The sequence below is a fragment of the Myxocyprinus asiaticus genome, chromosome 34 (genome assembly GCF_019703515.2).
Source record: "Myxocyprinus asiaticus isolate MX2 ecotype Aquarium Trade chromosome 34, UBuf_Myxa_2, whole genome shotgun sequence".
NCBI lineage: Eukaryota > Metazoa > Chordata > Actinopteri > Cypriniformes > Catostomidae > Myxocyprinus > Myxocyprinus asiaticus.
The window spans coordinates 11,112,093-11,139,657 of NC_059377.1; the positions used below are offsets into that span (position 1 = coordinate 11,112,093).

General features: G+C 36.5%; 2 protein-coding genes across 3 annotated transcripts; one reads left to right on the forward strand and one right to left on the reverse strand.

Annotated features, from left to right (window-relative positions):
* Positions 1–2,004: 2,004 nt before the first annotated feature.
* Positions 2,005–6,298, forward strand: LOC127425586 (protachykinin). Its single transcript, XM_051671722.1, has 5 exons — positions 2,005–2,273; positions 3,489–3,591; positions 3,741–3,764; positions 5,252–5,308; positions 5,469–6,298. Exons 1-5 carry the CDS (start codon positions 2,160–2,162, stop codon positions 5,513–5,515), a joined length of 345 nt encoding a protein of 114 aa, XP_051527682.1. The 5' UTR covers positions 2,005–2,159; the 3' UTR covers positions 5,516–6,298.
* Positions 6,299–6,526: 228 nt separating this feature from the next.
* On the reverse strand, positions 6,527–27,131 carry LOC127425579 (asparagine synthetase [glutamine-hydrolyzing]-like). Of its 2 annotated transcripts, none has more exons than XM_051671714.1 (12): positions 27,055–27,131; positions 23,806–24,061; positions 22,958–23,195; positions 22,659–22,844; positions 20,409–20,510; positions 19,826–19,953; positions 19,579–19,705; positions 18,861–18,967; positions 13,328–13,428; positions 13,159–13,240; positions 10,478–10,633; positions 6,527–10,397 (listed from the first exon to the last, which is right to left on the reverse strand). In XM_051671714.1, the coding sequence occupies exons 2-12, from the start codon at positions 24,052–24,054 to the stop codon at positions 10,188–10,190; spliced, it is 1,686 nt and encodes a 561-aa protein (XP_051527674.1). In that variant the 5' UTR covers positions 24,055–24,061; positions 27,055–27,131; the 3' UTR covers positions 6,527–10,187. The 2 variants fall into 2 exon arrangements, with proteins under 2 accessions (XP_051527674.1, XP_051527673.1); XM_051671713.1 differs by lacking the exon at positions 27,055–27,131 and adding an exon at positions 25,395–25,655.
* Positions 27,132–27,565: the final 434 nt, after the last annotated feature.

The following is a 27,565-nucleotide window of genomic DNA, read 5'->3' on the forward strand; positions in this document are numbered from 1 at the left end:
TTTGTATTAGGCACTCTTACCAAGAAGTAAAATTTGCATTTGATATTAACACATGATTAAATAAAGAGACATCATTGTCACTGATAAAAGCACTTGAGGTATGAAGTGCTGTTAGGGCTGTAAAGACTCTGTGCGCTTAAACAAGAGTCCTTTCTCATGGAAATCAGCCCTGTCCCCACTTCCTCCATGGGTCATCCATCTCCAAATGTCCTCTTCCTGCTTTTCATTAAAAACCAGAATTTAACCCTGTACTGACTACATGGTCTCTATGAGAGACTCACCCATATACGGCATAAAAAATGGCATGCAAGCTTTGTGGACTGTGTGAAACCCACTCTTTAAAATAAAGGTTCCAATTAATACCAAAAGGGTTTTACATCATGATGCCACAGGAAACTAATATACTGATTTTAAGAACTTTTACCTTGTGCGACCCTGCGGACATGTGGCTTCGCTATATGCAACACATAATTTACATTTATTGAAACTGACAGAACTCAGTTCAGAAGAATCTGTGCTGACAGTAAAGGGTTAAACCTTCGATACAAGGTGTCAAAACAACATGGTGCCGATCACAGCAGAGTTTGTCTTTGGGAGAAAACACCAACAAAACTACATCTGATAAGAAACCTAATAATGTTTTTACACTGAAACCTGTTTAAGTCAAAAGAGTCTATAGTTTCATCCGATATACCATTTGTACAATTTGAGCGATTTATTGCGAAACGCCATGCTGCTAAACACAATGTACACTACAGTGTACAATAGCACTAGGTTTTCATTACAAATCCTATTTTACTATGTATTTTCACATTAAGGAAAAAAACAATTGCTTTCAGATGCTTTATATGGAGTTAGGATGAAAATAAGGTGCATTTCGAACTGTTCTTTGACCAGTGAAGACAGACAGCATACTGGAGGTTAAATCATTCACTAGATAGGGAGCAAGGGAACATCCTATAGCTCTCTATGCAGCTAAGTGCATTCAATCCAAACTTCCTATTTAAAGTTCAGTTTCAGGCTGCAGATGATGTTTGGAGCACTCAACATGTTTGGGAGACATGGGACAATGATAATCAATGCATAGATTCAGAATTTATAATGTATAATTTTATTTTAACATGGTTGGCAGTGATTGGATGATGCTGGCGATTACTTGAAAATGATTGGTAAAATGCTTCTGTATGTTTATTAGGTGCCACTAGTTACAAATCAAAAAGGGAAATGGAAAATGCACACAGCTGTCACGAGGATAAAGTAACATCGAGAAATTTATTTTAATTTCTAAAGAACCATATTGCCAATCAAAGAACCATATACAGCAAAACATTATTCTTATTTAGAAATTTGGGCCCTTTTAAGAAGAAATCCTTTGTTTTCTAGAGTGTTTTATGCCTTTCTATGTCAGTTTTCTAAAACAGCATTCTTGATCAGAAGTGATGTTGTGTTTTGTTAAAAACATCTTAAACCTGCCTAAACTGGTTTGCTGGTAACCAGACCAGATGGAAAGTATCTAAAACCCCTCTATAACCAGACCAGCAAACCATCTAAACCAGTTGATTCAAGCTAGTTGTGGTGATCACAAAAACCAATTTTATCCTCTAAATTTGTTTTCCTGTCATAGGCTATGTGCATTTCCATAAAAGTGCCATTTACAAGATTCACGTGAAGTTCTTAAAGTGAATGACGCAAAAGAAGTTTGCTCAATTGCAGACGGAACTTCGTAATACGAATTATCAAATCATAACGTCACATGTGTCTTCTGTCTCCATACAGATGAGGACAGGTCCACAAAGATCAGACGAGGACCATTTCAACTTCAGATACTTCTCATCGCAATGCGAGCAACATATTAAAGTGGAGTATTAGTCACTGGGAGTTTTTAAAGGAATCTGACTAATAAATATATTTGTTTTATCGATTTTAAGCGTCGGAAGGAAGCCGTCACCTCCCTGTTGCTTTGCTATAAAGCCGAGCGCGCGACAGCGGTCACGGAGACGCGCAACGGAGGCGCGCAGTGAACAGCTGAATTATATGTGGAGGAAACTGTTCACACAGAAAACAGAGAGAGCACTGAAAAACATACGCAACTTTCAAACGACGTTTTAGCTTACATTTTAGACTTTCAGAAAAAGAAAAGGAAAGTTACTGGGTGCAACATGAAGTTTCTATTACCGGTTGTTGTAATCTTTCTTGTTTTGTGCCAAGTCTTTGGAGAGGACTTGGGTCCAAAAGAAGACCCTGATTATTGGACAGGCAGCAATCAAATACAGGTGAGTTTAACCTTTTCTACAGTTATCTAATCGTTATATGGTTTTCAAGCCAAATGAAAGCTCATGTAACAAATTAACATTTTCTTCTGACTTCTTTAAAGGACCTTTCATTACACTGTAAAAAGTGGTAACCTGCCATTGATAATTGTTAATTAGTTTTATTGATGTAACATAATGCATTCAGGTTGATTCAGACATGTTTAATTATATTCTTGACTTGAATCAAACCAGTTAATTTTTAAGTTAACATGTTTTTCATTGTTGCGCATATGCCAAAAAGCATAATTTACTATCAAGTGGCCTCATCGCATTTAATAGAATGTAACAATGCATTACTTTTATGGAAAGATTTAATTAACAGGTTTTATTAGAGTAAAATATATTATTTAATATGATTAAATCAACCTGAATACATTGAACCAATAAAAGTTACTTTTAAGGGTCTAATCAAGTAGAAACAGCCATTTAAGTGAATAACTGGAGGTAACCCCTTTTGTCCTGTGTATAGAGGGAAGTCAAATCATTTGAATTGTTTTTATTGTTTATAACACAAATTAATTACATTAGTGTTCATATTATGTTGTAATTGTAAGTATTGCAATGCAATTATTTTGTTTAGCTACTGTATGTAGTTACACACTTTTCTTATTCATATGATAATTAATTATAGTAAGTATGAAATGTTTCTAAAAGTTCTAATCAGACATCACTGTATAGTTAATAAGGATTCAAGCTGAAAGCAGACAGGTCGCTGTCCAGTGCTGAATTACTGAATGATCTTATTGCATGCTTTGAATGTAGTGCACGTCCTCAGTTTGACATTGCGGGTTGGAAGACAGCCAAGCACTTACATTTCCAATCTGGCTTTGTAACCATAAACTGCATCTTGGTTAACATTTGTCAACTTGTAAAGTGTTGCTTTACAAAAAAACATTTATTTAAGAAACTTTAAAAGGGAAGCATGGGCAAAAAAGCATTTAGAATAATTTTTGTGCTTTATATATAAGTGCAATGTATAAGAAGTAGCCCTTTTCCCATTGCCTTCGTTACATTAATTGTGTTTAAATGTGGAAATATGTATTGGTATTAATTGGAGGATTATAAAAACAATGAGTGGTATCAAAAACTGCAAGAGAGGGTATCAGTGGTCTTATTCAGTACATGATTGATTACATTTGAGGTCTAATGTCCCACTAATCAAATCTTCTTCTGCAGGATGAGTGGCTTCAGTCCGATCCATTCAGAGAGATACTTAGACGCATGACGAGGAAACCTCGACCTCATCAGTTCATTGGTCTGATGGGGAAACGGTCCTCTGGTAAGACCACTGTCCTTTAATCCCTAAAGCGCTCTCTCTCTCTCTCTCTCTCACTTACTGTGTCTGTCTCTCTCTCTAATTCATTTTGTGTAACTTTCATATATTACATTAGATTTTAAAATCTCTAACTTACATTTTCCCCCCAACAGCAAACGCACAGATCACACGAAAAAGTAAGTAATTTCAGCAAAACAGCAGTGCGCACTATGCTAACTTTACTTAATATAAGCACAGCTACCCGAGAGGCTTAAGACTTAAGAGTTGTTGTTTTTTTTTAACTAGTCAGAGTAGTTTTGATGTATATAGATGGCAACCTGAGCTGTAAAGCAGGATATAATCATAAGAAAAAAAGTTTTTTGCAAAGTTAAATGTAAAGCAAAAAGAGGACTTTGATCTTTACTGTTTTAACATGGGCTCAGTCACACATACACACACGTTCTTATTACACTGAATCTTAGAGATGAAAGATTCCCCTTAATGGAAGCCCACATTCTCAAGGTCTCTATTTTCCAAGTAGAAGAAAACAACCGTAAGCACATAAAACCCCTTAGACTGCACTCTAAGCTTTGCTTTGCCAATCTTCACCAAAAACTGGATTTGATAAAGAGGCACTTCAAAGTGTAATATACAATATATACTGTATATACACAGATCAGCCACAGCATTAAAACCACCTGCCTAATATTGTGTAGGTCCCCCTCGTGCCGCCAAAACAGCACCAACCCGCATCTCAAAATAGCATTCTGAGATTATATTCTTTTTACCACAGTTGTACAGAGCTGTTATCTGAGTTACCGTAGATTTTGTCAGTTTGAACCAGTCTGGCCATTCTCGGTTGACCTCTCTCATCAACAAGGCGTTTCCGTCCACAGAACTGCCGCTCACCGGATGTTTTTGGTTTTTGGCACCATTCTGAGTAAATTCTAGAAACTGTTGTGCGTGAAAATCCCAGGAGATCAGCAGTTGCAGAAATACTCAAACCAGCCCATCTGGCACCAACAATCATCCATGCGATTATCTAATCAGCCACTCATGTGGCAGCAGTTCAGTGCTTAAAATCATGCAGATATGGGTCAGGAGCTTCAGTTAATGTTCACATCAACCATCAGAATGGGGAAAAAATGTGATCTCAGTGATTTGGAGCATGGCATGATTGTTGGTGCCAGATGGGCTAGTTTGAGTATTTCTGTAACTGCTGATCTCCTGGGATTTTCACACACAACAGTCTCTAGTATTTACTCCGAATGGTGCCAAAAACAAAAAAACATCCAGTGAGCGGCAGTTATGTGGATGGAAATGCCTTGTTAATGAGAGGTCAACAGAGAATGGCCAGACTGGTTCGAACTGACAAAGTCTACGGTAACTCAGATAACAATTGTACAATTGTGGTGAGGAGGATAGCTATTCTGAGATGCAGGTTGGTGCTGTTTTGGCGGCACGAGGGGGACCTACACAATATTAGGCAGGTGGTTTTAATGTTGTGGCAGATCGGTGTATATATATATATATATATATATATATATATATATATATATATATATATATATATATATATATATATGTATATATGTACTATGTAGACTGAAATAGCTGACCTGCATAATGATACATAGCACCACCGTAAAGGACATCAGCATTAATTTCTTCCTTTATCTTACAGGGCATAAAATAAATTCTTTTGTGGGGCTGATGGGTAAAAGAAGCCAAGAGGAACCAGGTGAGACTGCATGGTACCTTTAAGCCATTTTATAACATTAACAATAACATTGAGCTTATTATTGAAATAAACCAGTGTTTTTTAAAAAAAAATAGAGCCACACAGACCAAATTTTCCACCATCGAGACCCATTTGAAAACCTGACCTTTTCTCTTCACAGAGTCCTATGAATGGGGAACAGTACAGATCTATGACAAAAGGCGTTAACAGCTAAAACTGGTCACCGTCACATCGGCTTCCAAGGATCATTTCATTCTCATTTATTATTTTTTTATTTTTTTAAATTAAGGTCAGACTTCCAAATAAAATTCAACTTTCACATTGTGGTGATATAGCAGAACTGCACCTGTGCCAGTTTATTTAACTCATTTAGAAAGGATCAGACATTTTAATACTGTCCAGCTGTGATCTAACATGTTTATTTTCACAATATTTCTCCAGGTGTTGTGGACCATTGAAGCAAAACTGTGTGCATTCACTGGTACGCAGAGATTTGCGCTGACAATGTCACACTACATAGTGCCTCGTTGTGTTTTAACCATGACTGATTGTGTGGTAAAAATGACTTCAAATACTGACAGTCTGGGTGTGTTCTCATCCTCATAGACTGTGCCTGTCTTGTCTCTGCTATGTGCAAGGGTTTTGGTATCTTGATATCTCTGTGTGATTGTAGCTTGATATTAAAAATATTTTCTTTATTGGTAGAACTTTTAATTCCTTGTTGCATCATTGAATGTGTGGCATATTGTGGGTTAATCGTGCACAACAGTGGTACACTCACTCCTCCTGTTGGCTCTTGGAGCAATATCAACTTTAACACTAAACATGTCTAAACAAGCATTTACACAATCAAAACATCTTGAGGTTTTGAAGAAAAAAAAAAAAAAACTTTTTTCTTAAGGCCAGCTCTTCCAATACAATACCATCAATGCCTAACAGGGTAATTCAAAAACCTCTTAAACCAGTGAGGGGTGTACATAGTTTTTTTTTTCTTGTTTTAAGCATAAACCTCACAAGATTTTGTTAGATTTCTCTGAAAAAAAGACAACATCTTACTGTATGTAATTTTACTTCTCAATTAAATGTATCCCGTTTTAGAGATTTTAAGGGAATTTTACTAGAAAACGAGAAAAATAGTGATACATTTTATTTTTTTTTGTAGTATAGAGGTTGATAAAGTTGCTTTAAACATAAAGTAGACATACACATTTCTTAAATTAGTGTAACATTTATTATTTTATCATATTCCAGTGCTGTCCCACCAAAGAACATACAAACATTACACCTATAACCACATATTATTCTTGTACAACCTTGAATATATTCGCTTCAATCCCACATTCAGTGCACTTTTGTATCCCTATGCTAACCCATAATTTAAGGCTACATTTTTGTGAATAACCATAACTTAGCTGCATTAAAGATATATAACTGGCCTAGTGATTACTACTAATTTGTCATCTAGCTGACTTTTATACAAAACAACGTACAGTACACCAATTAAAAGGACCATCCCACTGGAGTTTATGAGCCTTGCTCAAGGGCACAATGGTAATAGTTCATGAATTGTAGGGTTTAAACCAACAACATTTAGTTACCAGATGAGCCCTAACAAAAATGGACCATGGTACCCATAGTTTCCTCCAAAATGCCATAGCAACAATAGTTACTAGAATCAGAATCTTTGTTATTTTGTCACCACAAAATGTTACCACAGTTTTATTGAGAAAGTACGGTATCCATATGTATTTTTTTTGCAAGGTACTGATATAACCACTAAGCTTGACAAATGAATTAAATTAAAAATACATAAGTGGATCCACTTTACGTTCTGTGAGAGAAAGAAGTCTGGCATTTGGTTGGTTTATATCAATGCATTTGAGCTTTACTGGTTGTTGAACACTTAGGACAGTTAAACAGATCCTACATTGTAATTTCACTGAATCAGCTGAGGATATAAATCCTATTTGTAAGAAATCCACCTGTAACAAATCTGTCATCATTTACTCACCCTCATGTTGTTGCACACTCAAAAAGACTTTCATCTTTCAAAGGCATAAGAAAGAATTATTGCATTATAATAATTTTAAGACAAGAAAAATCAATGATGTTTGGTGTGATTGCTGTCAAATTTCGCACAAATAGTTTGTGTTCGTGATTCTCACGAAACCCATCAAGAAAATGTTCTGGCCATCTTTTACTCCAAAATAAAAAGGAACAATTAAAAAATTATATTTTACATTCAGGAAATGAAGCCTTTTATGGGGGACATTAAGATTTGAATGCCAGTGAAATACTGCAATGCGAAAACAGGTAGTCATTATTATATTCTCATTATTGCCATGTTAAAAAAACTAAATATTTAAATTGTATTTACACATTGTAGCTGTATTCTCTTGGTACTGCCTTTCATTTTCGCAGTTTTTTTTAATAAAAATATAAATGTACAACAGCATCTTTTGTACTGTAATACAGTTAAAAAGTGACTTGTGGTAATGAGAATTATCATTGAAAACAATGCGAATAGTAAAAGTAAAATGTCTGGACGTGTTATGGTAATGATAATTGAGTGGTAAAATGTGTCCTATTAATGATCCTTAAAGGTCCAAAATGTAGGCTTAAAATAAATATATCAGTACCTTGCAAAAAATACATATGGACACCATACTTTCTCAATAAAACTGTGATGACAAAATAACAAAGATTCTGATTCTAGTATATATATATATATATATATATATATATATATATGCATTTATGGAATTTTGGGGATAAAGACAAGGACATTTTTGTGAGAATCATCAATATACAGTATGTATAAGCAAAAGAGATTTGAGAGCTACGATGGAGGGGAAAGAGATACTGGAATTCAATGAATAATGATTTCAGACTGTTGTTCACACAAAGCTATCGTATGTCTTCAGAAGACTTGGAATATAACACTAAATTCATATGGATTACATTTATGGTAATTTTGTCCTTTCTGGAAACCCCATGGTACCTATATGCTTTATTAGGGCTGGGTATTGATACAGATTTCTTGATTCGATATCAATTCATAAGGGTTCATTTCTGTTACAATGCCCAGTATGCTTAAATATTAAAGAAATTCTCTCTCAGCTAATGCTCTTAATTATAAAGGAACCTTCTAGGCACAATTCAAAAATATGAATTTTACAAATTATATTTTATCATTAGTTTTTCATGAAATTGGTCACATTTTAGCTTTTGAAAGAAGATCAAATTCAGTGTATTCCATAAATTAATATCTTGAAATTGCATATATTGTGCTGCATATATATTTTTGTTACATTTGTATTGTTTACTTGCATAATTTGTACTATTTACAAGTATTAATTTGATATGTAGAACACGTGCTTAATCGGTATTGTCTCTTTAAGAAACTGGCATCAGCCAGTAAGCCCATAATGAGAGAACAATTTCATTAGTGCATCCATGTGTGATAAGAATTAATGTTTTGTTTTTTATCAACAACTGACTAAAAAAAACAGAAAGGGTATTAAAAGAGACATTTTTCAATGAGATATATATGGATCCGTGGATCTCTTCACACAGAACGAATTAAACCAAACTTTTACTCTCAACATGCAGTGAAAGGACCTCTGTGCTAATAACTTCTCCACTATACTACTCAATCACTGGTGAGTGAAATCTGAGCATTTACCAGCCAGTGGCTAATAATAGACATTTTTAGTCACAAAGCGTGAGATTTGGTCACACATGTGAGTGATTCACTTGCATTTTAGGGGGTTGTCACACAGAGTAAAAGATCGAGATGCATCAGAAAACTGATATTTTTACCCAGCCCTATGCTTTATGCTTACATTGTATGGAAAAGAACACTGGAAAAATTCTTCAAAACTCCTTTCTGTTCCAAGGAACAGAGAAAATCATACAGGTTTGGAACAACATGAGAATAAAAATCAGTGATGAAAGAATTTTCATTTTTTTGGGCAAACTCTCCCTTTAATATATTTGAGCTTTACTGAGTCAGTCACCAGAGCTAGCAAAGCAGCTTGAACGGTTGGAGTGTTGCAAATCCAACACCATTATTAAATTCCATGGCATAGGCAGAGGATGTAAATCCAATTTGAAAGAAATTGACCAACAACAATTCTCTTTTGCAAATACTAAAACACGATAAGATACAGCATTGTAATGTTTGTGCCAACTCGGACATAAGAGCTGGAACACGCAGTTCCCACAGCAGCCTATATTAATTTGCTCTTTTTGTTAACAGCTACACTACCGTCAAAAGTTTTGAAACACTTACTCAGTCTTTATTATAATTTTTTCTTCACATTTTAGAATAATAGTAAAGTCATCAAAACTATGGAATGACATAAATGGAACTATGGGAATGATGTTGTAACTAAACAAAATCCCAAATAAATCAAAACTGTTTTATATTTGAGCATCTTCAAAGTAGTCACCCTTTGCCTAGAATTTGCAGACATGAACTCTTGACATTTTCTCAACCAACTTCTTGAGGTATCACCCTGGGATGATTTTTAAACAGTATTATGTTGGGCACATATTGGCTGCTTTTCTTTATTATTTGGTCCAAGTCATCAATTTCAAAAACCTTTTTTTATTTTTATTAAATTGTGAGTTTTATAATGAAATAAATTAATATGGTGGCACAATTATATTTTTGTCTACAAAACTAATTTCAAACATTTAAGAATACGCCTTCAGATCAAAAGATTTTTAAAATCATGAGAAACATTTCAGTCAAGTGTTTCAAAACTTTTGACCGGTAGTGTATATTTAGATATATCCATAAGCTGCAAAATCATAGTGTGCGTTGTATAGTTGAAGAGAACATGTTAAATCAAGCTGTGGAAGTCGGGCATGATTACTGATCTTTATCAGGCTTGTAGATGGACAGGGTTCTGGCCGAAGGGTCTGTGGCCTTGATCCAGCAGGGCATCCAGTAATGTGGCGTCCACTCACAGCGGCCAGGGTAGAGCTTCTCAAAGATCTGCCTTATGAAAAAACCCTCTTTGGTTGTAGGGGGGTTAAAGGGGAATAGCTTTGCTGCTTTCTCTAATTGGGAGTCGTTCACCTGAACGGAAAAAAGTTTTATTAGTGCCGTATTCACTCATGAGTGAATTTTCATGATTTTTGTGTGAACATGTACAATACCTCAGACTCAATGTGCTCCTGTAGGCTTGTGTACCAGGATTTCTTCACAGATGTCATCCCGTCACTGAAGGCCTCTTTTCTTCTCCAGAGAATCTCATCTGGGATCAGATTCATTCCTTTAAACGCTTCCCTCAGGAGATGCTTCTCCACACCATCCTGCTCCGATCAAACAAGTTATTCAGCTGGTTACAAAAATCACTGATATTTAAAAAGATAAAGGGAAAAAAAATGAAGGCGTACTAATTATTAGTTAACTAAACATTTGGAAAATGAGCAGTACTACAGCATAGCACTCAAATGACAATTTAATAAGTGGTGCTTTCCCCCATGTCGCTCCCAACTCATATGATTTTCTTTTAGAGACGCAAACTCATGAAAGGTAAAAAAGGCAAGAAAGTCATAGGTGTTCCACCCATATATTTTCATTTGATCTGTTTGTTGTATTTAAAGCTTATGTTTCTTTCTTTTTTCTTAAAGTGTTTAAGCTTAAAAAGGAACCCTTTCGAGTAATTTTATTAAGTAAAATGTAGAAGATTTTACCAAACTATGAGCAAATTAGCATCAAAAAGACTTCTTATATATATATATTATATATATAATTTGTCAAATTCTTACATTTACATTTATTCATTTAACAGATGCTTTTATCCAAAGCAGCTTACAAAATGAGGAAGGACACAAAAGCAATTCAAGTGTCTTAAGGAGACAGTATTATGAAAAATGCTGCATTAAAAAGTTTCAATTGCATCAGAAAAGTACTAGCCAAGACAGAGATAAGAGTGCAACAAGATTTCTTTTTCTCCCCAGTTTGAAATGCCCAATTCCCAATGCGCTCTAGGTCCTACCTAGTGGTGGCTTAGTGACTCGCCTCAATCCTGGTGGCGGAGGATGAATCTCAGTTGTCTCCACGTCTGAGACAGTCAATCCGCGTATCTTATCACGTGGCTTGTTGAGCGTGTAACCACGGAGACCTAGCACGCGGAGGCTCATGCTATTCTCCGTGGCATCCATGCACAACTCACCACGTGCCCCACCGAACCACATAGCAACCACGAGAAGGTTAACCCAACGTGACTCTACCCACCCTAACAACCGGACCAATTGGTTGCTTAGGAAGTCTGACTGGAGTCACTCAGCACTCCATGGATTCGAACTTGCGACTCCAGGTGTGGTAGAATGTTTGTTGAAGTTAAAATATTTCATAATGTACGATTGTCCTTTTAAATATTTATATTTACACATTTATTACACTTACTACATTTTGTTACATTTATGTGCACTTGTACAATTTACACTGAGTTTACATTGATATGTATAACAAATGCTAAATTGGTACTGTCTCTTTAAGAGAACCGGCAGCTTCTCGAGCAAATGTTTACAGTTGAATTATCGCAGCGCATTAACGAGAGAGAAGTTGAATGGTGGTTTTTTTACTCATCCGTGCAAAGTATGATTAGAAATAATGTTTTTTTACTTTATCACTAAATGGCTGTAAACAACAGGAAGGATATTAAAAGAGAAATGAAAATGGAGTGTGTGGATCTTGTCTTTGGACACACAATACACAGAAAGAGCCAAAAGGAAACTTTTACTTGCATAATGTGTATGGTGTTGCTTGTACAACTATTTATTGTACAAGTTTTCAAATTCAAATCTATAAGCTCTCGAGTTATGCAACACTTTTACCTTCAACAGGCACATCACCGCTCAACTAAAGCGATGGTGACAGCACGATCAAGACATCTCAGGTGCCACTGCAGCCAAATAAGGTACATTTCCTTCACAGTGTGCGCTCATGAGACACAACATCCGCAGAATCCAGCTTCTAAAAACCAGCCAGCTTTTTATTCAGTAAAAGGATCTTGGTGCTTCGCCACTACACAACTCAATCACTGGCAAGTGGCTAATAACAGACATACTTTAGTCGCATAGGGTGAAATGTGGTTGCATATGCGAGTGATTTACTTGCAATGAAAAGGGCTGCATGCACTATATTCTAAGTGTTCTGAAGTAAAATGATCATTTGCGAGATGAACAGAACGATTTTAAGTTATTAATTCTCATATCAAATAATCAATAAAGTGACATTACTTCTGATTTACAGTGACTTTCAAAATGTCAAAAATAATTTCAGTCTAGTGCATGAGTTGTATTGCTGTTTTATGGTAATGTTGTCTTTTTTCAAACTTACAAAAAAACCCTGTGAAGACTTTAAAATTCATCTTTTTTTTCTTCATATGGGTTTGGAGCAACATTATGACAGCAAGTAAATGACAGGATATATAAATAATGATAGAATTTCATTTTTGGTAAACCATCCTTTTAACTGCAGTATGTGGAACTATTTTCCTTAATTGTTATGAAACAAAAAATGCACAAGTTATAGCTTTCTTTCAATATCCAGAGGAACGAAAAATGGGCTATACTATAAAAAAATCAGAACTGGCAATTAAAATATTCTGCATTTTTAATTTGACTAATTTTACCTTGTTTTAAATATACGGAAAAATCTGATTCCCCTTCAAAAATGACTTCTGTTCAGTTGTTTCATATGTTTTACCATCTGATCCAGAGCTGATTTAAATGCACATGGTGAACAAGAAATGCTCCAGTAGGAATGGATTTTAGACTGAGATGAGGCAGAATGAGTCATTGAAGTGCAAGGTGTAAGGAAAGCCCACCTTTGGCACTCTCATCTCTTCAGGCAGAGAGAGGTAGTATGCTGTGAACCTGTGGTCCAGGAAAGGCACTCTCAACTCCAGTCTAATGAGAAACAAATTTCTGGTGTCAGGAATACAATGGAGATCATCAAGCATATGTGTGGAAGCGGATATTTTCCATTCCTCTCACCCATGAGCAGCTGTGGTTCTGTCTGCCCTCAGCACATCAAACAAATACAACTCTTTCAGCAGACGCACACTTTCCTCAGCGCCAGCTTTAGGTGATGGAGCCTAAATCAAAACAGACATATTCAGTTGAGCGCAGCTGAATGAACTGACAATACATGACAGCATTTTCATATACAATGGCCCATAAAAATGCATGGATTTCCCAGTAAATTGTACAAAAAGTATCAAACCAAGCAATTACTTCAAATCAAATGGTGCCAGAGTGATGTTTAGTGGATGTATGAAGTATTTTACTCACACAGGGTTCCTAGCAGAGTACCCAGAGATGTAGTTCACATTAACTATGGACATATTCCACTAATGCTTGACAACTACAGTTGGAGTCAGAAGTTTACATATACTTAGGTTGAAGTCATTAAAACTCATTTTTTAACCACTCAACAGACTTCATATTAGCAAACTATAGTTTTGGCAAGTCATTCAGGACATCTATTTTGTGCAAGACTTGAGTAATTTTTCCAACAATTGTTTACAGACAGATTATTTCACTTTTAATTGACTATCACAATTCCAGTGGGTCAGAAATGTACACACACCAAGTTAACTGTGCCTTTAAGCAGCTAGACAATTCAAGAAAATGATGTCAAGCCTTTAGACAATTAGCTTCTGATAGGTGGTGTACTGAATTGTATATGTCAACGATGAACATAGTTTGGTGCAAAAAGTTCAAATCAATCCCAGAACAACAGCAAAGGACCTTGTGAAGATGCTGGAGGAAACAAGTAGACAAGTATCTATATCCACAGTAAAACGAGTCCTACATCAAAATAACCTGAAAGGCTGCTCAGCAAGTAAGAAGCCACTGCTCCAAAACCACCATAAAAAAGCCAGACTACAGTTTGCAAGTGCACATGGGGACAAAGACCTTACTTTTTGGAGAAATTTCCTCTGGTCTGATGAAACAAAAATTGAACTGTTTTGCCATAATGACAATCGTTATGTTTGGAGGAAAAAGGGTGAGGCTTGTAAGCTGAAGAACACCATCTCAACCATGAAGCATGGGGGTGGCAGCATCATGTTGTGGGGGTGCTTTGCTGCAGGAGGGACTGATGCACTTCACAAAATAGATGGCATCATGAGGAAGGAGAATTATGTGGATATATTGAAGCAACATCTCAAGACATCAGCCATGAAGTTAATGCTTGGTCACAAATGGGTCTTCCAAATGGACAATGACCCCAAGCATACCTCCAAAGTTGTGGCAAAATGGCTTAAGGACAACAAAGTCAAGGTATTGGAGTGGCCATCACAAGGCCCTGACCTCAATCTGATAGAAAATTTGTGGGCAGAACTGAAAAAGTGTGTGCGAGCAAGGAGGCCTACAAATCAGACTCCGTTACACCAGTTCTGTCTGGAGGAATGGGCCAAAATTCCAGCAACTTATTGTGAGAAGCTTGTGGAAGGCTACCCAAAACGTTTGACCCAAGTTAAATAATTGAAAGGCAATGTTACCAAATTGTATATAAACTTCTGACCTAATGTGATGAAAGAAATAAAAGCTGAAATAAATCATTCTCTCTACTATTATTCTGACATTTCACATTCTTAAAATAAACTAGTGATCCTAACTGACCTAAGACAGGGAATGTTTTCTATGATTAAAATGTCAGGAATTGTGAAAAACTGAGTTTAAATGTATTTGGCTAAGGTGTATGTAAACTTCTGACTTCAAATGTAAGTGTCCAAAATCCTACAGTTGAAGTCAGAAGTTTACATACACCATAGCCAAATACATTTCAGAATTACATCGTCCCCATGTGCACTTGCAAACTGTAGTCTGGCTTTTTTATGCCGGTTTTGGAGAAGTGGCTTCTTCCTTGCGGAGCAGCCTTTCATGTTATGTTGATACAGAACTCGTTTTATCTAGATACTTGCCTACCCGTTTCCACCAGCATCTTCATAAAGACTGTTGCTGTTGTTTTGGGATTGATTTGCACTTTTCGCACCAATCTCTAGGAGACCGGATGCGTCTCCTTCCTGAGCGGTATGATGGCTGCGTGGTCCCATGGTGTTTATACTTGTGTACTATTGTTTGTACAGATGAATGTGGTACCTTCAGGCATTTGGAAATTGCTCCCAAGGATGAACCAGACTTGTGGATTGTACAAAACATGCAAAACATGTCAAGCAAAGAGGCACTGAGTTTGAAGGTAGGCCTTAAAATACACTATATTGCCAAAAGTATTCGCTCATCTGCCTTTAGACGCATATGAACTTAAGTGACATCCCATTCTTAATCCATAGGGTTTAATATGACGTCGACCCACCCTTTGCAGCTATAACAGCTTCAACTCATCTGGGAAGGCTTTCCACAAGGTTTAGGATTGTGTTTATGGGAATTTTTGACCATTCTTCCAGAAGCGCATTTGTGAGGTCAGACACTGATGTTGGACGAGAAGGCCTGGCTCGCAGTCTTCGCTCTAATTCATCCCAAAGGTGCTCTATCGAGTTGAGGTCAGGACTCTGTGCAGGCCAGTCAAGTTCTTCCACACCAAACTCACTCATCCATGTATTAATGGACCTTGCTTTGTGCACTGGTGCGCAGTCATGTTGGAACAGGAAGGGGCCATCCCCAAACTGTTCCCACAAAGTTGGGAGCATGGAATTGTCCAAAATCTCTTGGTATGCTGAAGCATTCAGAGTTCCTTTCACTGGAACTAAGGGGCCAAGTCCAGCTCCTGAAAAACAACCCCACACCATAATCCCCCCTCCACCAAACTTCACAGTTGGCACAATGCAGTCAGACAAGTACCGTTCTCCTGGCAACCGCCAAACCCAGACTCGTCCATCAGATTGCCAGATGGAGAAGCGTGATTCGTCACTCCAGAGAACGCATCTCCACTGCTCTAGAGTCCAGTGGCGGCGTGCTTTACACCACTGCATCCGACGCTTTGCATTGCACTTGGTGATGTATGGCTTGGATGCAGCTGCTCGGCCATGGAAACCCATTCCATGAAGCTCTCCATGCACTGTTCATGAGCTAATCTGAAGGCCACATGAACTTTGGAGGTCTGTAGCGATTGACTCTGCAGAAAGTTGGCGACCTCTGCGCACTATGCGCCTCAGCATCCGCTGACCCCGCTCTGTCATTTTACGTGGCCTGTCATTGCTGTCATTCCCAATCGCTTCCACTTTGTTATAATACCACTGACAGTTGACTGTGGAATATTTAGTAGCGAGGAAATTTCATGACTGGACTTGTTGCACAGGTGGCATCCTATCACAGTACCACGCTGGAATTCACTGAGCTCCTGAGAGCGGCCCATTCTTTCACAAATGTTTGTAGAAGCAGTCTGCATGCCTAGGTGCTTCATTTTATACACATGTGGCCATGGAAGTGATTGGAACACCTGAATTCAATTATTTGGATGGGTGAGCGAATACTTTTGGCAATATAGTGTACATCCACAGGTACACCTCCAATTGACGCCAATTAGCCAATCAGAAGCTAACTGGCTAATTGTCTAAAGGCTTGACATAATTTTCTGGAATTTTCCAGCTGCTTAAAGGCACAGTTAACTTAGTGTATGTAAATTCTGACCCACTGGAATTGTGATATAATCAAGTAAAAGTGAAACAATCTGTCTGTAAACAATTGTTGGAAAAATTACTCTTGTCATGCACAAAGCAGATGTCCTAAACGACTTGCCAAAACTATAGTTTGCTAATATTAAATCTGTGGAGTGGTTAAAAAATGAGTTTTAATGACTTCAACCTAAGTGTATGTAAACTTCTGACTTCAATTGTATATGTCTTCATTTTGAACAGTGTATCTTTTGTTTTATTTAAAAGCTGCCAAAATTCTTTTTTTGTTTTTAGATGTTTTGCTTATAAACTATGCATGTGCTGCCTTTCTTTAAAATAAACACCATTTGGTTTGATATTTTGTTATCTAATGCAATGACATTTATACATTTTTAAGTGAGGTTTAAAGGGACAGTTCACCCAAAAATTAACATTCATCATTTACTCACCCTTATGCCATCCTAGATATGTATGACTTTGTCATCTGCTGAACACAAACGTAGATTTTTAGAAGAATATTTCAGCTCTGTAGGTCTATACAATACAAGTGAATGGCGACCAGAACTTTGAAGCTTCAAAATGCACATAAAGGAAACATAAAAGTAATGCATTAGATTCCAGTTGTTAAATCCATATCTTCAGAAATTATATGATAGGTGTGTGTGAAAAACAGATCAATATCCAAGTCCTTTTTAACTATAAATCTCCACTTTTACTTTTTTCTTCCTTCGTTTTCTTGGCGATTCGCTTTCTTTGTGCATATCACAACCTATTGGTTGGGGCTGGTCAAAGGTGGAGAATTTATAGTAAAAATGTACTTAAATTTTGATCTGTTTCTCACCCACAATCAAATCACTTCTGAAGACATGGATTTAACGACTGGAGTCTTATGAAGTACTTTAATGCTTCCTTTATATTTTTTTTAGCTTCAAAGTTCTGATCACTATTCACTTGCATTGTATGGACCAACTGAGATATTCTTCTAAAAATCTTTGTTTGAGTTCTGCAGAAGAAAAACAAATCATATAAATCTGGGATGGCATGAGGGTGAGTAAATGATGAGAGAATTTTCAAGTTTGGGTGAACTATCCCTTTAAATGTCCAAATACATTTTGGGACCATTGTATGGAGGGAAATATTACTCAAAATTAAATCATTAAATGAATATTTAAACACTTCAAATCATTCAATGCATAATTAAAAAATTAAAAAAAAACTAAAAAATACATTATTAAATAACTTAAAAGATCCATAAATGTCGCTTATATTTCATTTTAGCATTATCTTTGGGTTGAATGAGCTTCGTGTCTTTACATTTTTATTTTCAGAGTTACGGCACGTCACTCAGTTAAGTAATTGTCAATGTTTTTGTTGGCAACTTCATAAGTAAAGAGTTAACAAGAAATCACTTATCGTACCAAGCTTAGCCATAGTTGCGAAGCTCAAAGAAATCGATTTTGAAAGGTGACATCCACTGTTGGTGAGTGACGTGCTGATAACTGTAACCCTGACAATGAAAACACATGAAGCTTGTGCTTAAATAAAAAATGGTTTATGTTTCATAAGCACAAGCTTCTTTTCATTTTCAGGGTTACCAAAAATGAAAATGGATGCCAACTAGTGCTTAAATTAAACACAAGGGGCATTTATAGTGATTTATTTAATGGTAAATGTAATAATTGTATCGTTTTTAATTTTAATTTTATTATTTAATGATTTATTTACATATTTATATAAAGATTTAATTTAAGAGTAATTTGTCCCTCCATACCATTGAAGAGCTCATCAAATAAATAAATAAACAATATACTTTTGAAATATAAGCTTATACCAGCGTTACCATTTGAGCAACACACAGAAGATAAGAACAGATGGTTGCTTTATATATGCAGTAATCACCAAACATTATTATAATATATAATCAACTGAAATGACACAATGACATGTACCTTATGGAAATAGATGTATCCTTGTGTAAGCTCATCAGAGCCTTCACCTGAAAAAATAACAACGCTGTCTGTCTTCTCACGGATGTACTTTGATATCAGGTACATACCTGCAGACATAGACAAAATGAACATTACAGTGTTCCTTTATCTGTTAAACACTGCTGCCATCTAGTGCTTATGTGCATAAAGAGTCAATGTATTATAGCCTAAAAGCCTATTTAGTTGTTTTAATTTCGATTGTAGGGCAAGAGCACACCTTTATATCACTTGGCCACATATTGTGAGAAAGTGTCTACTGAAAACTTTAGCAATTTTGTCTAGTCCCACAGTAAAACCTTTTGTCCTCACTTTCCGTGCAGTACAATGCTGATGGCACATTTTAAAAGCCTTTCACGCCACTATTATCTCTAATCCAAGGAATTCACATCAATTCACTTGTTCAAATGAGTAGGATGGAGGAATGCTAACTAAACAAATTTGTTGGAGGTCAGCGAGCACAGTGAAAGAGAGAGAGAAAAAAAAAGCGTTTTAAACAACACTTTGCAAATGTTAGGGGAACTTTTTTCCACTAGAGAAATGAATATTACTTTTGACAAATAATAAGTTAAAAAACATTTTTACTTTGTTAAAGAAATATATATATCCTCACTGCAAAGTAGAGGGAGTTCTTCATGTCTCTATTCATTTACATGCACACGCTTGCTGTGACTGTACTCACCAACAGAGGCACGCACAGTGGTGATGTCATAGCTCTCGAGGTGAACAATGACTTCCTTCAGTGCACGAATCCCCTCCTCAGGAGTGAAGCTCACCTCATGGTGCTCACTGCCTATGTGAGCTGCCACCTGCGACAAAAAAAAGTTAAAACCCAACTAATCTGCTACTAACAGCTTAAAACCACAAATATGTTTGGTCTGTTAAGACATACAGTGTTAAACATGTTATACTGATCGAATGTCACTTGCCTTGCGAGCAGCTGCAATATCGGGGCTGTCTTCAGCACCAATGGCAAAGGTCTGAATGGGATACGTGAGCTGCTCTTCTTTGGCCAGTTTCACAAGGGTTGCAGCAACCAGACTGGAATCAAGACCACCTGGGAAATGTTATATTAACCTTTAGTTATTTACCGTGCATTCATGGTATACTTGTTATTAGTATGCGTTTTCCCTGGGAATCGGACCCATGACCTTGGCATTGCCCTAAAAAGCCAAAATGCAGTAACTACACAAACACTGAAACAGAGACATAGCCTCAAAGTTTATTGATTGTCCAGCCAAATGTGGATTATAAAATAGTCTCACTCCATTTTCTCTGAATCTGAGCAAAGTTTAGCCAAACCCATCTATCTCAGGACATATTGTAGTCTAAGAGACTCAATTTCACTTGTAACTCGATTTTGACAAAATGTGTAGTTACTGCATTTTGCCTTTGCAGGGTAGACCAGTTGAGGTACAGGGACAATTAAGTATCATAGGCAGCTTAAATGCAATAAGGTTAGACTAACTAATTCACTGAATCAATACCAATAAATAAGTAAAGCACATGCACCTGAGAGAAGGCAACCGATTCTTCTGTGAGCCATCAAGCGTTTCCTGACAGCGTTTTCAAACAGTATTCTAATGTTGCTCTTGACTGTCTCCAATGCAAAGCCTGATGAAAAGGGGAGAAATACATTTTGCTTTAATAGACTGGTTGTACAACAAAAACAAAATGTATACAACAAGGACTGGGATTAAACTGTACTGCAGCAAAGTCAACAATAGTTCAGCAATTGTTGATTTAAAAAAATGATTGAATTCTTTCTTTGGTTTTCATTGTGATATAGGACTTAGGATGAATTAAAGAAAAGTTAAAGTGAAGCTAAATAAATTGGGTGATTTTTACATTAAAGCTGAAGTATGCAATTTCTGTGACACTAGCGCCACCAAAAGGAATTACAAAAATAAACAATGCTTTCAAAACATAATTTCTGAATACGCCCTTCATCTGCCCTTGATAAAAACAACGAGATAGTCCCGCCCACAACTCGCGCCATTGGCTGAGTAAAGGTCTAAACTCTAAGATTGTTAGTTTTAGTTTAGTTAGTGTTTATTAGTTTCAGTAATTTAAAAAACAAAAACAAGAAGGGTCAAGTGTTTGGTACCACTGGAAAGAAAACTTTTCAATTTTTTAATGATATAGATTGTTAAATTCTGAGACTCTCAGCCTAAGAAACTGCTGAAAAAAAAAAAAAAAAGAAAATCACAAAAAGTTGAGCCAAAAATATACTTTTCCCCCTCCCCCCTTTTTTTTTATTTTTATTTGATATTATACATCTCTGGATGTAAATAAGGCGGCTCCAGAAAACTGCTTTTGTTTTGTTCCTAATCAAGTCAACTGTAATTTTATGTTGATACGACAAAGCAATCAAACGTTATAGTATTACAAAAATAATTTATCATAGTGTCCAAAAACATCTCCATGTGTCCAAAAGCCTCTCCAAACAAATACAACATAATAATTGTACATAAGAACTAATTACACATGCAAACACAACAATGACTAAAGGTTTGCATAGCATTAAGACATGATTTTTGAAATGAGATTTCACAGAATGTGTGCCATGTCACCAGTGAGTCTGCATTGAATCATTTACTTGGCGCCATCTCCTGGTGGCCGTATGTAACATTGTGCTTCGTGTGGATTATCTAATGATCTATGCATCCGACTACCTTGTGTGTGGGCTCGTTTGACAACTCCTCTAAGTAATGGTATGTGATATTTTATGTTCCGAAAACGTGGCACATAAGCAACACCAACATAATTGTCAAAGACATATACTTAGCTTTTACTCGCTATATTTTTGGTATTTCTGGTTTTATTCTACTCTGTGAGAGATTTCCAAAAACGTATGACACATGGCTATTTGATGAGTTTGATTTTTTTACCGAATGCAACATGTACAGTGCAATTTTTTCTTTTTTTTTTTTTAATAAATTATCAAAACGGAACACTTCTGATTTGTCGCAAATGTCAAAGTACTTGTTCAGTTTTGGTCATAATGCCTGCAAGCTTCTTAGCTTTAAAATGATACCTATTTGTGTTGGTCAAGACTGTAGTTATTAATATTTTTACTTTTTTTTTTTTTTCTTGTGACGGGGTATTTTAGGACTGTCCAAGTTAATGCACTAAGTAATATAATTTAAATATGGTTAACATTGTTAATTTCTCATGGCCGTCTTTTGTTAATCTAGGCAGTTTCATGTTTAATGAAGGCTGGTTGTAAATGTTTTTAATTTTATAATATACAGTGTGTCAAAAACTAGAACTGAAATTCATTTGAGGTCATTTTTATTTTTAGTTCGTTTTGGAGTCATGAAAATGTTCCTCATTAAAAAAAGTTTACTTCTAAAGAAATTATTAGTAATTTTGAAACATATGTATAAAACCATGACAACTCACATGAGATGAAGAATCCAGTCATATCAGTAACTTTATAAAAGCTGTTTTATTCTACATGGGGGAGGGGCGCCTCATGGGGGCAGCCATGTTAGCATCACATGACCAGCTGAATACTACTCGCTTAATCTCAGTAACCGTCCTGTTATTGGACACTTTCATTCATGGATTAAATTAATCCTGGCTTCCTGTGCAAAGTGAATTTCTACAATGGCATTGGTAACTGAAAACTACTGTTTGAATGATGCAGCATCCAGACCACTAGGTGTCAGTGTAAGCTGAGTACACTTTTAAGTTCCAGTTTTTCAGTTAACAAATATGTTTTCATGTGTTTGCATGTCCCACGCGTATGACTTCTACCTGTGCCAAGTCCCTCCACCTTGTCATAGGTGGCATGTTTGGGTTCGTCTGTGCAGCTGTGGAAGCGGTCTATCTGAACAGACTCCACTTTCCCGGTAATTTTCAAGTCAAACACCTCAAAGTGTCCCGGGGGGAAGGGACTGATCTTTGCAGGAGTGGACATGGAGTGTGTGATCTGTGTTAAACCTGTTTGGATTACAATTATGTGATGCTGTTAGAATCATGTTCTGACTCTTAGGAGAGAGATGTGCTCCTCACGCACATATTTTAAGAGAACAACTCTATATTATTGATTATACCTTTGGCCTCAGAACAGACAGCTAGAAAGCCATCATCAGCCATCAACTTGAACAATGGCCTCACACCATAGGTATCTCTGCCTAGGAAAACCTTTCTGTTAGCAGTGTCCAACAATATGAAGGCAAATACACCATCTAGCAGCGAGGCCATCTTCTCGATTCCAAAGCGATCATAGAGGTGTAGAAGGATTTCTCCATCAACTTTGGTCTGATGCTCAAACTGAAAGTGCTTCTTCAACTATAAGGGACAAAGGAAAGTCAACAAATGTCACTGGTAAACCATGAAGGTGTGTGATATCATGCATTTCAAGCTTTATTATGCATTTAGCACTAAGTTTATTTTGATTAATTCACAAGATTGTAAAGTCAAAGCATAATCAGACCCTTATAAAAAGTACAGAACCATGGTACTGTAATTGTATCAGAGGTCAATACTACAGTATATTTATATATACCACGGTACTGAATGATTACCATTTTAATATTCAATTATATTTATATGGTACTCCAATCCAAAGTAATTCAAGGAAGATCTATGGTACAATATACCATGGTACTAAATGATTATTAATACCATGGTATTTACATTGCACTCTTATCTAAGGTATTTCGCAGAAGAATGAGGCATTACATTGGTACCACCATGGAAGTACTATGGTACAGTACAGTTAGTGAAAGAAAAGCTTAAGGCTTATGTCTGTCAAATTCAAATGAGCACGTAAAAATGAACATTAGTTATGAGCTCTATTAGTGCGTACAGTAATAATGGAAAAATAAAATATTCTGAAACTTTATAAAACTACATATCAGGACAGACTGGAATGGGTCACAAATGTTGGGCTACCTACCTTGAGGTGGTTGTAAATCTCACCGTTGTAACACAGCCAGAGGTAGGGAAACTTCTTGACACGCAGAGGCTGCATGCCGTACAGCTGGTCCACAATGGCCAGACGGTGAAACCCAAAGCAGCAGTTGGTGAAACCGTTGACATTCTCGAAGCGGAAAGCGTCTGGACCGCGATGTGCGATCTTCATGGCATTAATGCACTGAACCGCAAGACACTCATCACTACCGAACAAGGCCCATATACCACACATTCTGCTGCTGGAAATTCAGAAGAAAAAATGTATTAAAAATTTGCAAAAATCATATTTTAATGACGTCATAAAAATGACATAAAATATGTTATTTTACCATAAAGTTTAGGATAAGCAATGCATGACTTTATTTCACCCAAAAATGAACACTAACAAAGCTTTTTAGAAGAATGGTTCAGCTCTTTTGGTCCTCACAATGCACATCAACATGGTCCAAAACTTTGAAGCTCAAAAAGCACATAAAGGCAGTGTAAAAGTAATCCATAAGACTCCAGTGGTTACATCCATGTCTTCAGAAGTGATATGATAGGTGTGGATGAGAAACAGATCAATATTTAAGTCCTTTTTTACTGTAAATTCTCCTCCCTGCCCAGTAGGAGGCGATATGCACGAAGAATGTGAATCACCAAAAACAAAAAAAGAACTCTTAGGAGAGAAGAGTACATAGGAGGGCTGTTTGAAAGTGGAGATTTATAGTGATGCTGCATTCTGGATCATTTGGAGGGGTCTAGTTGCACATGCAGGGAGGCCTGCAATGAGAGCGTTACAGTAGTCCAGTCTAGTTATGACAAGTGACTGGACAAGCAGTTGTGTGGCATGTTCAGAGAGGAAGGGTCTTATCTTCCTGATATTGTAGAGTGTAAATCTACATGATCTTGCGGTCTTTGAGATGTGGTCTGTGAAATTTAGTCTGTTGTCGATGTAGATACACATAATTATTATTTCTTGCACTCTATTGGAAAATAAATCTTAAAGTCAATTCAAGATTGTAGCATTCTGCATGCATACTGGAGATACAATATAGACATAACCCTCATCCTATATCCCAAAACAATTTAGTAAAGGCACAAATATACACAGTGTATTAGACCACAGATCACATCATAGTTATCTAGCACTGTACAACCTATTTGAGAAGATAAAGGTTAGCTTCTGAAATAGCACAAGCTGAGTGCATTAGTCAACTGCATGTCTCTGCATACTTGATCATATCATTAGGTGAATTTAGCCTGTAAATAATGTATGTAACTGGTAAAACGTGTCCACCTTCATGGCTGACATAGGAAAACTATCCGTACTGTAAACACAGCAAGGTTTCCTCAACAGCTGATGCAATTGCTGTATGAAAGGTATTATCTGAAATGTTCGAACAAATCATTTATGGCAGTAAATATATCTATGCAAGCTTGGCAGTGAGGTCTGTAGTGGTTTAACATTTAGAAATGTAGCACACTAGTCTATAATAGTATAATTAAGAATCACACTGTAGCAAATTTAAAACACCGATAGTGTAATAGCATGCTAAATTCGTAATAAATCAAAGGTATAACTGGTAATACCTTTAGTAGTTGCTTGATTTAGTCTGTACTGGTCTGAGTGAGAGCTGCACCTGTTTTTACTCCAGCAGATTCTGGCTGATGAAACACACGTGCGATGTTTCTACAGGGAAATCATTCAACCCATTGGGATGCGTGAAGTATGAAAGGGTCGGAGTTAGCAGGACCGGCAGTCGCTGCTGATTGGTCAAAGCTACCAAAGTTGCCATGTCGTTCAAGGCCACATGACTATTTAGTTTGATATTTGGGAAGTTCGATCAGAGACTATTTAGCCCGAAACGGACCACTTGTATTCAAATGAATGGGCGAATATGGAACGCCCAATATGGCGGATATCCCGCCTTACAGGAAAAAGAGCCAATAATTTTTCAACTTCGAGAACGCGCATGCGTAGTAGCTGGACCAGACCAAAACAAAAAAACAAACAAACAAACAAAAAAAACCCCGTTGTTTTTGGTTTTGTTTTGTTTGTTTGTTTTTTTTTGCGTGATTTGAGCTCAAGAAGCACAATTTATCATAACATTGTTATCAGATTTAACTGCCTAAATTAAATGTTCTTTGGTCGAATTCTTGACCAACCGTTTTGGAGATTTCGGTCTTTCCCCATTCAAGTAGATAGGAGCTGTACTTTTATGCCGCTTGACTAGTATGGATAGACCTTATTCCAGTGGTGGGCCGTGCATTAAAAGTCTAGCTGTGACTTTCAGTGTGATTCATGCCATTACAAAAAACACAGTTTCACAATGAATAAGACACCCTATGCCTAACTAATAATACCAATTTACATTTTAAAAACACGTCCACGCACTGAAGCCAGAACTTGAAATGACACTTAATGCTCAAGTAAGCCTAATTTTATCTGCAGCATGACTGTTTTGTGAAATGAATGTCTCCCGAACAGACATTTAAAAATCATAATTTTTCATATGAATCTACCAAGGAGATCTATAATACCTGGAAAAATCTAAAAATATTTGCGATTTAAATGTTGCTTGCAATACATTTCGTTTCGTCAGGGTACACGGTTATGCTGCTTTCCATTCAAGTTGGATATGGGATATTCCTAATTGATATCTCCGACCATAAATGCATTTCATTCCCTGATATTCGGAAGATGACGTTTAAGGAAACAAAACTGCAACACTCCCATTCGTTTAGCAGGGGTTTGACTCTCATTAGAGATGTCTCCTAGCAACCCAACTGATAAACAATGCTGCAGCGCTAGCATTTGTGCTACAGGTGTATGATTATCAAAAGAGATTATAATGTTTTATACACCTGTTTCAGTAGATGTTTGTTAAACAAGCTTTAATATCATGTAATGTGGAAATGAACTCATTTATCGATATTACTTAATAAAGTGAATGTTTATCACTCACTTTGTATATCTCCCTGAGTGTCGACATGTTTGTGTGACATCATGCCCCTTTATCTCGGCGAAATCGGAGTTGGGAATTTCTGCAGGAGCCTACAAGTTGTAATTCTGACTTAAAGATGCATTCCATTGCACTTTTCCAAGTAGAAAGTTGTAAAATCCGACTTTCCGAGTTGAATGGAATGCAGCACTACTTTTCAAAACTTGATCTGACACTGAATGCTCCAGCAGCCTAATTTACACTAAAAAAACTCCTGATGTTGCTATAACAATGTAAAAAGCACTTACCAATTTACTTGAAGTGAAAATCAGTCCTCCTTTCATGATTAATATATTAAGCAATCACACGGTCATGCAGAACATCTCGTGTTTTTAAATTCTCAATGGCGATAGCGGCAGTAATGACAGCCAACTCATCAGCAAGATCTCGCGCTCTTCGCTTTCAAATTATTATTATTATTATTATTATTATTATTTTTAATAGAGAGAAAAAAAAATTAAGACTTAGGCTCAGGAAGGAACTGAGACAATATATATATATATATATATATATATATATATATATATATATATATATATATATATATATATATATTTTTTTTTTTTTTTTTTTTTTTTTTTTCCCCCACCATGCGGTTCAGAGCCTCCGTACACTGTTGAGGGATTCTGAAGTATGAAAGGATGAAAAATATTTATTTATTTGGCATGTTAGGCCAGCAGAGAAGGATTTGCTGGCCTTGAGAATTCGCCACTACCTTATTCTCAACAGCAGCATCTTTGTATTTGTATTTTTAATGGG